The sequence below is a fragment of the Aythya fuligula genome, chromosome 5 (assembly GCF_009819795.1).
Source record: "Aythya fuligula isolate bAytFul2 chromosome 5, bAytFul2.pri, whole genome shotgun sequence".
In the NCBI taxonomy this organism is placed as follows: Eukaryota; Metazoa; Chordata; class Aves; order Anseriformes; family Anatidae; genus Aythya; species Aythya fuligula.
The window spans coordinates 40,579,389-40,596,106 of NC_045563.1; the positions used below are offsets into that span (position 1 = coordinate 40,579,389).

General features: G+C 33.6%; 1 protein-coding gene across 11 annotated transcripts in view; it reads right to left on the reverse strand.

The window, feature by feature from the left end:
* The window catches only part of C5H15orf41 (chromosome 5 C15orf41 homolog), a 128,271-nt gene that overhangs the window by 59,392 nt on the left and 52,161 nt on the right, over positions 1-16,718 (reverse strand). For all 11 annotated transcript variants that reach the window (XM_032189341.1, XM_032189350.1, XM_032189340.1 and 8 more), the window contains 5 exons: positions 15,698-15,777; positions 15,288-15,337; positions 12,165-12,232; positions 7,046-7,111; positions 5,160-5,265 (listed from right to left, as the gene is read on the reverse strand). In XM_032189341.1, the coding sequence (XP_032045232.1) occupies positions 5,160-5,265; positions 7,046-7,111; positions 12,165-12,232; positions 15,288-15,337; positions 15,698-15,777 (370 nt within the window). The remainder of the gene's footprint in view (positions 1-5,159; positions 5,266-7,045; positions 7,112-12,164; positions 12,233-15,287; positions 15,338-15,697; positions 15,778-16,718) is intronic.

Genomic DNA, 16,718 nt, shown 5'->3' on the forward strand with positions numbered 1-16,718 from the left:
AAAAAACACGCATAAACTGCATGTTGAGTTTGATACTGTTCATGTTGTTAAACAAATAAAGCAGTGATTCACTGGAGATAAGCTAAGTGTATCTAGAATATTTGTGAAGTGCAGAGGTATGCCTCTGTGTGTGTGTACATATATATCTGAGAGGAGAACACAGAATTTTACCATCTTCACAAATTAAACTACTGAATACAGTAAACTAGTAGGAAGCATTATTTAACTGATTTTGATTCTTTTTGTCTAGAAGCAAACCTATCTTACTCATTGCTTTTAAGGTGAGCAAGTTGGTATGGCAGATTCTAAAATAAATAAATTATTTTTATAGAAACATCTATACCTAGTCCTAAGTTGCAAAAATCATCATTACCCCCCCCCCTTCTGTCTACATCAACAGTTTATTTAAGATTAATTTACTAATTCAAATGGAGTCAGGAGGGAGAGAAGCAGCAGCAGAGCAAAATCCAACATGTGTGAAAATCTAAGAGTATTAGATAGCTAAACAAACCCTAAGTCCCTAAGTGTTGCAGTAAGGTCAAAACCTTTCAGAATTGTACCAGTGCGTCAAAATATGTCAACAAACCATCATACTGCAAGAAGAAGAATGACCTTTCAGTTCTTTATGTTTGGGCTGCCAATGAAGCTTTGGATACTGGGTATGCATGAACGGTTTTCCTAGCTACTTGACAAATGCAACTCCCAACGTTTCCTCCAAGTCAAGTTGTTATACCACTGGCTTTCAACCCACCAGTACAACTTTTTAAACAATTTTCAATTGGATCATATTGATACTGTTACAGAACATGCATCCATAAGCCCACAGCACGATTCCCTCTTCCCCTACCACCTACAATCAGACAATTATTATTTAAGCAGTCTTCACAGTAACGTATGCCAAACCATTTTAAACAGTAAAACATAAAAAAAAGTGCATCATTTTGATGTTCTCATTCAGTCTTTGCTCACATATGATTCATTCTTAGAGTCAACTACAAATGAATATGAACAGAACACTCTTCTCAAAAAGAAACTAATAGAACAGATGTGTTTGTAACTGAAATGAACACTATATATTTTTTCTTTTCACATTTATCTGAAAGACCTTTTTTTTTGTTCTATAGGACTTGATGATTTCATTACTCAGACTATTGGTTATAAACCAAAGTCTCAAGAGCAGACATATTGTATTAATTAACAACAGAGTTAATCATGAACTTAGTTTTCAGAAAAGCGTGGCTACTATTTTAAAATTAATTTTAAAGGAAAAAAAAGTTTAAGAAACTTGCACTTATTATTTCAAAACAAACAAACAAAAATAATGACATTTAGCAAAGGGGGGAAAGGAATTTACTACAGTCATGACTTATTATTCTTAGTCAAAAAGAATGAAATTATTCTCTTTCAACTGTGTGAAATTACCTTCATTTTAATATCAGTATCAAATATGACATTTTCCTACAGTCTCTCCCACATGTATAGTAAAGTTTCTTTAGCTAATGCTAAATGCTAACAATGGCATCAAGCTTTCTCCTTGTACTCTAGAAATTACATTCCAGAAGGTACATATTGCAGAAGGTACAAAATGTAAATTGCTGTATTTGAGTTTATACCTGCTTACAGCAAGTCACTGGCAGCGTCCACTGATTACTATTTGAACTGCATGTTATGTTATGCACATGCAGTTGTTTTGTTTACATAGTGGCAGTGAAAGTTGCAGCCTGCTCGGTGGATGCCATTGTTTTGGAGGAATACACAGGTAGAATAGGTAGACTGAAGGGTTTCAGTGAGTACATGAATCATTTTATACTAAGTTTGTTCGGTGTGTAAGATAGCTTTTTCCTAAACATCACTCTCCAAAACCAGCCTGGGAAAACGTAAGACTGAACTTGCTTTTTTCTGTTTATCAGTGAAAATTCTCAATATCTAAACAGTGTCCTAAATTATAACTGTGCAAACCCACTGACAAAGTACACTTTGTGCATTTTTAATGTGAAGCTTAATTTGAAGATGAAGTTGCAAGTGTGGCACTGCAACCAAAAATTGCTTAACAATACCATTGATGTATGAGCCATAAAAAACCTTGCTAAGCTGTCCCTGCAGAACTCAGAGCAATAAAAAGGTGTTCTTTTGCACTGAGGTGAATAGACATGGTTGACTGAATCTAGGGAGCCATTCTGTTAAATGAGAAAGTGTCTTTTCTTTCCTGTCAGTACAGGCCAATTTAAGACACTCACAGATTTAGTTAGCACAGACTACAGGACTTAATGAAACATACGCATTACAGCAAACAAACCATAGCTACATTCAAAGCTTTCAGTCAGATTGTGTGCAGAATTAAATTTACATCTGTTACAGATGTGGAAAAACACCCAGAAACTATTCCAATCTCACTCTTACTTTTTACAGAAACAAAAAAAGCTCCATGGAAAAGATCTAAAACCTTTCACATTCACTACTTTAAAGTATCTAGGCATGTCTCCATTCTATCTCCATCTAGCAGGTGATGTTACAGCATTTCTCTCCAATTTCAACTGAACTTTAACTTCAACCAACAGATCAGGTTTACAGAACCCTGAAGGATGGTCATGATGCATCTGTTGTGAACTGATGCATCTTCTCCAAAAGATTCCTCCTTCAGGTGGAAAGGAAAGATACAGGTACATATGAATTGCCTAGGAAACCGGTTCTCACTTGAGAGATCGCTGGATAGGCTGATTCATTAAACCATTCAAAACTGATGCGCATTCTGTCCAGCTACACCTGTGTCTTTTCTTGAATAGTTTCAGAGAGGAATGAAAGGTAACTGTTTAACCTTCGTGCAACCTAATCAGTCATCAAATATTCATTAATCCAACTGCTATTATATGAGAAGAAGGTGTAGTAATTCAGAACTCATTTCAGAAGATGCAATAGTGTTAGTTTAACCAAGTAGTACCAAAATTAAAATTAACAGGATTTGTTTGTTACAAAACAAAACCAAAAATTGAAATGAACAAACAAATAAAAACCCAACCCAACAAAACAAAAACAAAACCACCACCACCACCAAAACACCCCCCAAAAAACAGAATTATGCCTTATTTCCGTAGTTAACCTAACATTAAATTCTGGATTTAGGGAATAACACATCCCAGTAAGGAGATTTCTAGTTTCCTTCATATGAATGTAAAGCCCTTACATATGTAAGAATTACCGATTTTTCTAGTTGCTTTCTATAAAAAAAGATTAGGCAAAATCTGAAAACTACTTTCAAAACATTTCTAATGATCCCTATCTCAATTCAGTCTAGCTTTTGCAACATTAAAAGTACTTTACTAACAGCTCAGTGTTATTCTATTTTTGAAGTTAAAATATTAATTATCACATGATAAAACTGAAATTAAAATGAAGTTAGCTATGTCTTGGTTTCCAGATAAAAGCAAAAGAGAAGTTTCTTTCAGAAATGTCAGATTCAAAGGATACCCAGTATTTTCAAGTTTTTTTACATGTTATAGCTCAAGCCAAAACATAGTCATTTTATTTAGCAGAAAAAGACAAAAACTAAGTTTGACTATGCAACAGCAATTTTACTGCAAACCTGAAATGGATCAATGTCTTCATCTCACTTGTCTATCTACCTTTCACTCCCCACCTCAACTTTGTACCTTTATACCCATGTTATCTATTTAAAATTCACGTAGAGCTGCTTTCCTCTTACACTATCCCCTCAAACACATACCCACTGAAAATATTCTAGTCAGTATATTTAATGACCCCTCACAGCCTAAGCTGCTCATTACACTGATGTGCAAGTTCAGCACCATTTGCATCAGCATCTTTCCTGCCACTCTCACTAATTGCCTAGATATTGTTACATACTCAAAATTGTTTCTAAGTCTTGTACTCTGGTTATATATCTCACAAATTCTTGCCTATAATTTTCCTGTAGCACAACATCTTTATCCAACAATGGACAGTCTTCCTGAGGTTCCCATAACCTCAGTTCAAGTTCCCCAATTGACTGCTCTCTGGGATTATCAAATAAGCACAGGCCCTCCTCATATCAACAACTGCTTTGACAGAGCATAATCATGCATTCTGATAGTGTTATTCTCAAAATATAGTTTTTCTATCTCTGCTGCATCCTATAGAAACTGCTTTTAAAGGCATTTCCCAAGCTAAGGCTAGCAATTTTCACATTGGCATTTATTACATTTAGCTGAAATACTGATGGTCACCACAGACTGGCAACTGATGTTGGCATATGTTGTTAGATGCGTGTTCAAACATATTTGTGCCATCTTCTCCACTATCCCTCAGATTTCATGGAAACGACCTTGTAAACACCAGGAAGACTTCTTAATCTATGCTATCACAAATCCTTTATTAAAACTTGCATTTACCTCATTACTGCCTTGCTTAGGGTTCCACCACATACAAAGATAGAATTAAGATGAGTATCTTGTGTAGGATTTAAACAACAAAAAGAGTCCTCCCCAGTGTTAAGTCTTCTTCATTATACACAATAAAAACCTTTATAAGAATAAAGCAGAACTATTTTAAGTCTTTAAAGGATCTTTATACCAACAAAATCAATGTTCAAAAATTCTGTCCAGCATAACTCACTTCTCTTCATATATTCCTTTAAATATTTTTTAGCTTGAAAAGAATGTATTAATGTGTTACATGTAGATAATGTACCAAAAATGTTTTATGAAAAAAGTGAAACGATTTAGATACACTGACAATAAGCAATAAAGTTCTTTACATACAAACCACACTTGTTAGACTGTGAAGATTTTAGAACGTTGGGCACCTTGCAAGTATTACAAAATGTTACTGAATCTTCCTTCAGTCAAGTACTAAGCAAACTGAAATACAGCTTCTGTACCAAATCAGCTTATTCTGTTTTCCAGCATCACTGCAAAATCACCATATATATCTGTTGACTGTTAGCATTATCATATGAATTTTTCACAAATATTTCAGCATTCCAATTTGACATACTAATTAATCAAATTCAAAATGTCAGATTAGTAACACGTATTCTATTCACATGGCGTAATAAAAAAGTCATGACTGCTTTATGTTTTGTTTTTTTTTTTTTTTTTTTCCCAGTAACTTATTTTAAAAAACATATTCTTACTTATCTATAGGGAAAAATAACAGTAATGTACCTATTCCAGTAGCTCCAAAACTGGTCCTGCAAGTAGGCTTGGTGGCTACTTTCATCACCAAATGAGGCTTTGCTTTCAATCCAGTGAATTATGTGTCCTTCAACAGCTAGGGTGACAGCAGAAAATAAAGTGAACTGTGAAAATCAAACTCAACAGCCTGTAAGAATGTATTTGGGAATACCCTATTTAACCCCCAAACTACCACATAATTCATGCTTGCAACAGTTACATATTTGTAAAAATATTTTTTGAATATGCACATATGACATTTTCAAAAAAAACCACACAAAGTATTTTAATTGATAAGAGTGTCAATTTAAGTTTAATTACATCCTGTTCTAGATATTCACATTTATTCTAAAACATGCAGAATGTAAAGAGAGACCAGACTAAGATGCAATTTCATCCTATTTTCACCCTTACTTTGCTGGAAAGGAGTTGTCAGGTAAGGAACTGATGACTGGTGAATATCAAGAACAGTTAGCTAAGCCACTAAACACAGAAAATTCTTAGTCTAGAGTAGAATGTGTGAGAACAGCAAGAAAGGTTATCATAGATACATATCTGCTTCCTTACTTTTGCAAAATCAGAACTCTTCAGCAGGAAGAATTTAGGTATAAGGAGGGTTATGTGAAAAATACAATTTGGAATTTCTGTTTCTGGGATACTCCGGGATTTGCACTGATTGGTGTCTTTCCTCATTTTTTGCAGAATTGATTTTGCAATATTAATAAAATGCTCTTTTGGGGGGAAAGTCCTCTCTGACACTGACAATCTAATTTTGAAGAAATCATGACAATCGCTCTAAAACATCATCCATTCTCCATTAGGGCAATGTGGAATACCATTACTGTGTTAAGGAGGTCTTTAAAAACTTTTCAGAAGACGCTCATATACATAGTCTAACTATTGGATAAGAGATTATTGTGGTGAAAGATGGTATCTGAAGAACTGCTTAGGATGAGACAAAGTCTCTCACAGTACACACTCAATTCCTTATACCAATGCATGTATCTGTTATCTGTAATAATTCCAACTGTTGTCAAAACAAAGAACCAAAAAAGTCATGCACATGACTTTTGCAGAGAGCTTTCAACCTTTTTATTTTCTCTGACACACCCACCAGTAGACATCTGCACAGAGAGGTGTTGTGCTCTAAGCAGGCGAATCAGAAGTCTTTTTGTATGAAAGTCGATTTACAAAGGATCATTAAGAATCCTTTACACTTGGACAACATTTATGTTTTTCTTCCATGGCCCAGCCAACAGGTCATCTTACCTTCTTATACGGCCTAAAGACCAGAAGATGCAGATGAGCTTTGCCCACTTTTTACCCATTTTTATTCCTTCCTGCTTCCTGTTAATGCAGGCTTTTTAAAAAAATAGGGAACTACTGAGTTGTATTTAGATGCAATGTGATGGCATGAGAGTAACTGCAGGATGACAAACCTTTACACAGTGACCTGGAGGCATAATGGTATTACTTTAAGACTGCTTTGCATTTGATTGTGCCTTAAAGTTTAAGACAATTATGGGTATTTCAGATTTTACATCATAAAGTGGGCTGAGCAAGTTAGAGGGAGTGAGGATTTGAGGGTTCCTATTATTTAGTGTTTTTTTTTTTTTATTTCCTTTCTTTTTTCTTTTTTTATGACTTTGTGACAAAAACGTGCAAAGACTGAAGAGTAAATTATATTTACTTGTATTATGGGTAATACTCTCACACAAAGTAGAAGTTGTTAAAATTATTGGGTAAACACTGGAAAAACAGAGTAATATTGTATCCTATAATATACTTTACTTTCGTATGTCTTAAGTAGCTGTAATATTTTAACATAAACACTTATACACAAAATAAAATAATAAAAATTCTTTTAAAAGACTTACCTACTGGCACTTCTAAAATAAAGTCTGGTGTTTTGTCATAACCTTTAGCACGAAGCTGATCTTCGGCTATATATAGAGAACAAGAACTATTGTTTATAAAACTATTCTATTAACTAGACAGCAGTATCATTAATTTTATTTTAAATAAGAGTGTAAGAATTACTAATGCACTCATACATATCTTTCTTATGCATGCAACACTGTGTCAGATTAAATGAACCTTCGTAGAAAACCTGAAGCATGGATATAAAAATGCTTCTTTGTCATCCCTGCATTTTTATGTCTTCATTATAAACATCATTAATTCAAGCTGTCATACAGTATTTTATAGCCCCTAAATATTCAAAATAAAGAGATATATTTGCTGATTGAAAGAAAAGTCTTCTCACATTAGGAGCTGTTGAGATTAATCCTACCAACACCACAAACGTAGAATACTGTAGCTGCCTTCTTAGTTTTGTTTTAATGTTAGCACAAGGGTGCTAAAAAAAAAAAAAAAAGAAAATCTTCTTCCAGAAATCTAATAGAGGGAAGATATGATTTTAATTTCTCTTGCCTCCTGAATATAATTTAACCAATTTCAGAACATAAAAAAAAAAAAAAATAAAAAAAATTCTTAACATTAACTATACAAATCTATTGCTTCTGAATATTTTAAGAAATAACTGAGAAAGAAAACAGAAAAAAAAAAAAAAAAAAGATGCTTCCTTTAAAAAAGGAAAAAAAACAAGGAGAAAGCAAGCCCTCACTATTTTTTGAACTATTGTCCTTGATTTCCAATACCATTACATTGGTATTTCTGAAACACCATTAGATTTTGGAGTGACCTGGTCATTCAATTCCAGGCATGGCTTTCTGTCTTCACCGAAGCTCAACTAATGGCACAACCTAGTAACAAGTAAGGCTGTGTAGCCCCTTAACACCTACTGGGCTGTTGACATTGTCATGCATCCCATTCGCCTTTCTACATCACCTTTGATTAAAATTAATGGTCCATTCTCACTGTTGGGTAGCTTATTTCCAATCCATTTATCAGGTTAGGACAGTAGTTTCACGGCCAATGTTCAGAACTCAGTTTTAGAATACTTTGTGCATATCTTGAAAGGTCAGCAGTTTGAGTCCAAGCAACATTTTAATGACAAGAAAAACATACACTCTTAGAAATCAAAATTTTTTAAAATTGCCTAAAGCAAACCTCTCTCCCCTTCCTTATTGAAAAATAAAAGTCTGAGGTGTATTTTTATACAGTGAACTAATACTGCAAGCAGGACACCAGTAATTCTGGAATGCTGTACATTCACTTTAAATGCAAACTGCAATAGCTGTTTATTCTTTTTAATAGCTGTGGTATTTCTTTTGAAATTTGAGAGCATTTATTCACAGTAGGAAGGAACACTACATTGTAAATACATGATTTTGGAATCCAACATTTCTTTGTATCACCTGGTCAGCTATTAAACTTTTCTAGGATTTGTAGCCAGACTTGATTGTTGGCTACTTTCAAAATTAAATTGTTAGGTATTGGGATAAAATATGCTTACATTGACAAGGTTCTAGTTTAACAGAACCTATGAAGAGATTTTTACATCACATTATGAAAACAAATGAATATTCTAAGGAATATTTAAATCTTGATAAAAGTAAAACATAACCCAGTTTCATCCAGCCCTATTTAACAGTGACCTGCTCTCAACTGTTTAAGGCAGTCTGGAAAAGACTTTCATTCTTCTAGACAAGCAGTCTAGAAGAAACTCATTATTTGGGAACACAAATGGCAACAGAATGTTCAGACTTTTCCATCACATCTAACAAAAGCTAATGTCACAAATTTAAGGATATTTACCTTAAACAAACATAAAAAACCCTCCACATTGAAACCAACAGAAATGTTTTTACATCTGCTGATAGGTCAACTTGGCAAGTGTCTGAGCTGGAGTTTGCATCAGCATTACCTTTATACTCTTTAGCAGACTCTTTTTTCAAGGATGTCTGATTACTTTTGAAATCATTTAATACATGGATTAACACAATATATTTTCTGCTTTAAATTTGTTTTGGAAAGTTTTGCCTCGGTTTCTCCCAACACTTTGCACTATGAGAAATAGTGAAAAATATATTTAAAAACACCTTTATTATATATTTGACAATTACACACATGAAAATAATTATATATTACTGATTCTTCAATTATTATGAAGCTTTGTAACTTTGGAAAAATAAAAAGAAAAAAGGAATTACAGAAGGTCCCCAAAATCACCAGAAAGATTCTTGAAGCCAAAACCTCATCAAAAGGACGTTCAAACTTTTTAGCCTAGGAATGCTTCAGATTAGTATAGAAGCCTTAGATTGGTATAGTAGACTTATGCACACCTTAAAATATCTTTTAGGTCTTATACGGATCAAGAGAATGACTAAAAAACTGCTTGAAAACCAGCCAACGGCAGCTACATCTCTTCATCCTCAGATTTGAAAATTATGTTGAAAAGGCCCTAAATTTGTCCACATGTTGTCCATTAGTTTAGATTTCCAACAGATCTGGAGGTTTGTATTTACTGTAACTCAATCATAACCATTTAACTCATCGTTGTTCTTATACTAGCCTCTGGATATAACAAGGAAGCAAAACATTCTTCTATTGGTGCATCAATAGGCAGTAGCTGCACATTGAAGACTATAGCAGAGAACACTAAACAGATTTCATGATTTATATCCAGGCTACTGAGGGACACCATAGTGGGAGCAAAAGGAGGTTAAGATTCTAGAAAGGTCAGTTATATACCTTCCCATTATAGCTAAAAGCATTCCTAATAAATTCTGGGGTAGGCAAAGACATGAAAAGATGAAGATAGATCCTACGTATAACCTAGAAATTCCTAGCATTTCAGCAAGGCAAGTGAACCAGTGAAGAAGGGAAGGCTGTTAGCCTGTTCTGAGAGAATGCTTCCATTGATTCTGTAAATCTCAAGCAAAACAGAAAAGACTTGAGAACTGCGTTTCTGATGTAGAGAGGAAGTGATGTGCTTCTCGTGAACAATGCATTCCTAAAATACAAAAAACACTGGTTTGTTTAAGTTTCTAATCGATTTCTGGGTGAATCTGAAGGTGCTACTTCTGATCTGTATGCTTTGAAAACTACATCCTCTAGAAACAAATTTTCTTCCTGACACTAAATGCTGCTAGGCTTTTTTCTTCTGTAATGTACTCTCTATTGCCCAGGTAAACATAACTGTAACAAAAAAATTGCTATTCTAGAAGAATAGTACACTACAGTATTACACTAACATGGAAAATGGCAGCAGGAATTGTTTCTTTAATACATGGGTTAAAAAGTAATAGTTTTGTCAGTACAGCAATCTAAGTCACAAGCCATCTCCAACACCAGAACTCCATCTTACTCAGATGGAAAGCCAGACAAAGCCAGAATCTGTTGAGCTTTAGGAAATAGTCATCTCTTCTGTTTTCCAGGGGTTTTCTTCAAGTAGTTTTGGATGCAATTTTTGAGAAAGGAAAGATTTTACTGCAAGAGTTTCAGTAAATACAGTAAAGTTCATCTTGCAGCTAAGAAGGAAAAGCTTTTTTTTTTTTTTTTTTAAATCAAACCCAGAACCTGAGGCACATTCAATTGAAGGATATAATAAAAACAGTTAACACATCTTAAATCATGAGTAAACAATGCTTCACTATGCATAAAAAGTAAACAATAAATTAATCCATCTTATTTATATCTCTGTATGGTGACAAGTTAACCCATTCTAGATATTTTGAATTGACAGTACAAATTTCTTAGAGCTTATTTCTAAAGGTAAAATTGATGCTTACCCAAGGTCATGAATCATTAAAATTTAAATCTGATTTGTGTAAAACACAAGCTTGCACAAGCCAAAAAAAATGATAATTGTTCGGTTGAGGATCCATTAGTGAGTCATCTAGTCCATTCCCTTGTATCGTGACAGGACTGATTTCATTACCAGCTTTGATGGATGAGTGTCAAGTCTAGCCTTGAATTTTTCATTGAAGGTGATTCCATAACCTTCCCTGGCAGCTTGTTTTATACTTACTGTTCATAGAACTGTTTAGTATTTTAACTCAGTATCGTCTCTCCAATTACAATTTAATCCTATTATCTCTTCTCTTTCAGCCAAGTTAAAAAAAAAAAAAACAACTCACATTTTCATAGTATCATTTGCAAGTTTGTATGTAATGAAGAAAAATGTAAAAAGACAGGAATAACTAAAATAAAAGAGCACACTCTGTTCTTTAATCCTGTGGACAAACCTAAAAATCTTAATGTTCTTTCTAATTTCTAAATTTGTTAAAAGTTTTCCAAAATCTTACCCTGAATCTAGAGGAGAGATCTCCTAAAGATCTCTAACAATTTTACTAGTTTTACCAGTAAAACTCTTTAATTATATAAACTTTGTACAACACTCAACTGTAAAAAGACAGCAATTCACTTTATTAATAATTTCATCACATAAGGAATCCAGTATTTAAAAAGTCAATACTAAGTTTATTATCACTATAGGAGAACTGATCATTTAAATACTAATGATTGTTTTAATGGCACTTATACACCAGAAATGTAGTACATGCTAAAAGAAAAAAAAAGAGAAAGAAAATAACTTTAACCAATTAATCCTCAAAATAACTTTCAATATAGAGACTTTCATTGTTTGGGAGGCGGGGGGCAAAAAATTCATCAGAAACTGCATAGAAAGCAAAGTGAGTGGATCTTCTAGCAGTTCTTTATAGAAAGCATTTTGAAGCTAATATTTCTTACGCTTCCTCCTAAGTCTCATAAGGCCTAGATTATGGCTAATATCTCATGACACCAAAAGTAATACTGCAGCAGATATTAAAGCATTTTTTTTCAGCTACTTATTCTATAAAATATTAATTGCACGCCTGTGCATGTGCTGTATATATAGGGTATTAGGTAACTGAGTTCCTGCTCAGTTCTAAATCAATAAAAGATAACATGTACAGCATCAATCATTTTTTACTCTTCTTTTACTACCTAATACAAAGAGTGTTGAGACTTATTTTTTTCTTAAGTAAACAGTCACTGAAATCTTTAAAGTTAAGGATCCTCTAGCTAGCCTCTACCACTGATTCTTACCTATGAAAGAGAGATTTTTTTCCAAAAGCATTTCTCGCAGCAAGACTTCATGCTCATGCCCAATAGCACTGATAGCTTCAGGTTAAGAAATAGAAGATTATATTGGAAAAGAAACAAATTCAGAAAAATATAATTGGTAAAATAATTCATTATAAAGCTTACTGGCCTTCACCTTCATTTCAGAGTGATCAATGATGTGAACTCTTATTTTTGAAATTCCTTACAGGGCAGAGGCATTTAGCACTTTGTGAAAATCAGACTACTGTATATAGCATCAGAATACATTTTACAAAATTAAAACCCATTATACCATAATATATATAAAGGGCAATATTTCTATTTTTGCTCCCTGTCCCCCAAATTAAAATAAAGCATGAGCTTAAAACGTGGTTAAATAGCTTATAAGTTATTCTTTAATGATTAACGTATCAATTCTCTAATTCAGTAAAGAATGAAATAAACTTTTTTTTTTTCTTTATATTCTGAAATTGATAGGCACTAAATCCATCTGAAACATCTTATTGTAACAAAACACCCTTTTAATTGATTTTTCAGAAGCATGAACTAATGTCAGGGAAGAATGAAATAATATTTTACAGCAAAGTCCTTTTCACTTCACTGACAGCCTGTTGATCTGATGTGCTATTCTTAGCAATATGTAAGAAAAAAAATTCATCAGATCAAACATTTTAATGTATCCTCCCAGAGGTCAAAGTTCTATTCTGGAAGCTTTTAAGAAGAACCTCATGGAATATCACAATAAAGGATCTTACATTAAAAACAATTAAATTCCTGATTTTATTTAGAATAACTTCTGCAAATGTAAACTACAGATCATCTTCCCATTACAGTTGGTTACCTATATTATACGAATGTTTTATGCTGAACAGCAAAAAAAGCTAATTGCAAGGAATCATTTCACATTTTCATCAATTGAAGCTATATATTATGTTAAACTGTACTAGCAGTTACAGCACAAAAATGGGGGCAAATGAAGAATGCCAAAAATGTAAGAAAAAATATTGCAAACAGAATTTATAATGCACCATAAGCAGAAACACTTAGACTTAGTCTATAATAATACCTGTTATTGATGTATGGCAATGACCATGGGGCAAAACTTGTAAATAACCTCACAAGCCATTTTCTACTCATGCAATCTAGCAGCCTAGTTTCCCGTAAGCATCTGAACTATTACTGAAAAATAGCCTCTTGGCATTTACGAAGAGGTTGACTTCATACTTTAGTCCATGCATATACAATTAGATAGTTATATTTAAAATCAATATGCAATCCTTCAGAAGACATTATGCTTTTAAAACCTTAACTTTAAATTGATTTTTAACTATTTTATGCACCTCAAAATTAACATCTAATTCAGCAACATACTTGCAGATAATGCATTCATACAGCCAAGTATTAAACTTTTCTGTACCAAAATAGAATTGAAAATCTCCTGATTATTCTCATTGATGTCACTGTATATTCAATAACATATCTTGAACCAGAATTTGGAGACAATAAGGAAAACCATTTAGACTGCAGTCAAGTTATTCTTAAAAACTGTTCGTAACTCTTTCAGAAGACTTTAGTCAGATTGTTCATCAACAATAATACTAATCCTAAAATACCAAATTTTGGGTATGAAAATTGATGATCAACAACCTTTTCAAAAGTTCAACTTTTTACATTGATCTACTTTAAGAGAGTCATGTTTAACATTGAAGAGAGTCTTAATGAATACTTAAGAACAAGATTAAAAACAAAACAAATACAGTTAGAACTCTATCCTGCTGCTGTTAAATGAAACAGCAGAATCCATGCAAATATTTTAGCAGAGAGAACATATTTTCAAGAGGTAACCACCATATGTATCACAACTACAAGAAGTATTGTTTCACATGCATAACTAAACATCACTGTAGCTCTCCTATCCTGTCACTGTACAGTGAAATCCAGATCTTCACCCAAACTGGATGAAGAGATTTACGCAAGGTTTCTCTAGGGTTTGGGAGGGAATTGCCTTGCTAGCCTGCACAATGATAGAAGACTATGATTTTGAAACTGTTCTTTCAATAACAGATTGAAACCACAGAGTTACTCATTCAGGACTTCATTAAAATAGGTTTGGGGTTATGAGAATCACTCCTAACAAAATCAGTAAAAAATTCTTAGTCTTGAACAATGTGTCTTGAATACTTAGTCTTGAACAATAAGTAATCTGTGGAGTTCCCCCAGTATTCTTACTGCATACTGAGGATCTCTAAATATTTTAAAGCTATCAAAAAAAAAATCACAAACCATCTCCTAAAAAACAAGCTACACAGTGTTTTTTTCTACAGCCAGCCAATTTTCTTTAAGATAAAAAAAATAAAAGAACTACATTGGAAGGTTAGGTATGAGTTTAGAAGTGCTAATCAGTCAATCTATCACAACCTGAACTGCACCTGAAAACATTCTAATTAAAATTCATATTCATAATTAGTTAGGTTGGATATTAGGAAGAACTTCTTTACTGAGAGGGTTGTGAGACATTGGAATGGGCTGCCCATGGAAGTGGTGGAGTCATCATCCCTGGAGGTCTTTAAAAGACGTTTAGATGTTGAACTTGTGATATGGTTTAGTGGAGGACTTGTTAGGTCAGAGGTTGGACTTGATGATCTTGAGGTCTCTTCCAACCTAGACAATTCTGTGATTCTGTGATAATAAAGCAATGCCATAATGTTCAACATTGTCTATGCAACTTACTAATGTAATCACAGAATTCTTGAGACTGAAGGTACCTCCAGAGATCATGTAGTCCAACCCCAATGCTCAAAGCAGGGTCAACTACTCTTAATAGAAAACCAGACATGCATTTCAACTAATCAAAACCAAAGAGGTTCAATCAGGCATATGAACGTGCAGCCACCAAACTGACAACTTGCCGTAGTCCATCTGATTTTTGTTAAGCAGTGTCAGCGAAAGCTCTGCAGCGACCCTCTAGCTGATTGAACGTAAAACACTGGAGTATGAAATGTGGTTTGTGAAGCTGAACTTTATGTCAGGTTAAAGCTAGACACATCTCTTCCACACAGTCTAAGCTCGTCAATTGTGCACCTAAAATTTTATGGGAAAGGATACTGTTTGATGCAGTCCACCAGTGGTCCATAACAACAGTCATTCACAGTACACTGCAGACAAATAAGAGAACTAGTATAGTGACGGGCAACTACAAAACCATTACAGTTGAACAGTATCTTAAAAACAGTAATTACTTTTCTTCAAAAAGGCTATCAGATGCTATTCAGATATAATCACAGAAAACAAAAACTGCATACTTTTATTCACTATAAAAGCGAGCTATTAAAAAGTGAAATGCTCCCCTCACAAATATTGCATTGCCATTTATGGTGCACCCTGACCTCAGTGATAGTTTATGATGACAGTAATTAAATGAGGTTTAAAATCTTTTACTCTGCTAGGCAGATAACAGCATTGCCAGAGGAAAAAAAGAAAAAAAAAGAAAAAAAAAAGACAACTGTGATTAATACCTGATAGACTTGATTTGCTAGAACTCCATCTGGAATCTGAGAAGGGTCCCGTAGCATACTATTAATAAGAGTTTTGGATGCTAGTGACAAAAAAGAATAAAAACATACAAAAACCTGTTAGCACAGTTATCCACTTGGCAGGCAGGAAGAAAGGCATACATTTATAAAGGAAAACATTGATGATGTTGATAATTTTTAAGGTTATCCAAGCAGCAACAACAGACCTTTAAATTTGTCACAACATATCCACTCAGATATATGAACTCTAAAATTCTTAAAACACAAAAGCATTTTCTTAGCACAAGGTGTTAGCAGTCACTTGTTTACTTACTCAGTTTCACTGGACACTATATGCTTCAGAAGCATCACATAGGTCTTAAATAAACTGCTTAATATACAGAAAATATAACTCAAAATAACCTCCCTATCTTTGGAGAAATTAAAGAAGACAGAAAAATTCAAAAAAGCCTTTAAAACAATCTACTTTATAGACTTGGTGATTCCAGTTTAGTAGCTTTCAAATTTATTTATTTGTTTGATGTCAACACATTTATTTGTCTGTATTTAAAAGTTGGTCAAAGGTTTTCTGTGGTATTTTCAAGTGTATAAATCTAAGACAAAAGAAGTGAATTTAGGACTATTTATCAGTGTCTTAATCACTACTACCACAATAAGAAAAAATAACATTAGTCAGGAATTGCCTTTAGTTTATTTTCAAATGTGAATACAGTCCCTTGAAGAGCTGGCATTCTGTTTTATCCACAGATGCTTAATCTTGGTGGTTGCATATACCAATTAATTCCTGAAAGGAGTGGAAAGACTTTATTCTACAAGAATGCCTTCTAAAAACATCAAACACTTCATTTTACAATTTCGCAGAGAAAAAAAAAAACAATGTTGCTGTGCAAGCATGTGCTGCCTCCTTCCTGGGAAAAACTGCTGATAGAGTTCAGCTGCTGGTATATTTATGCCATCAAATCATTACGTGTAGACCAGGCTTGAGACTAGTAAGGTTCCCAGC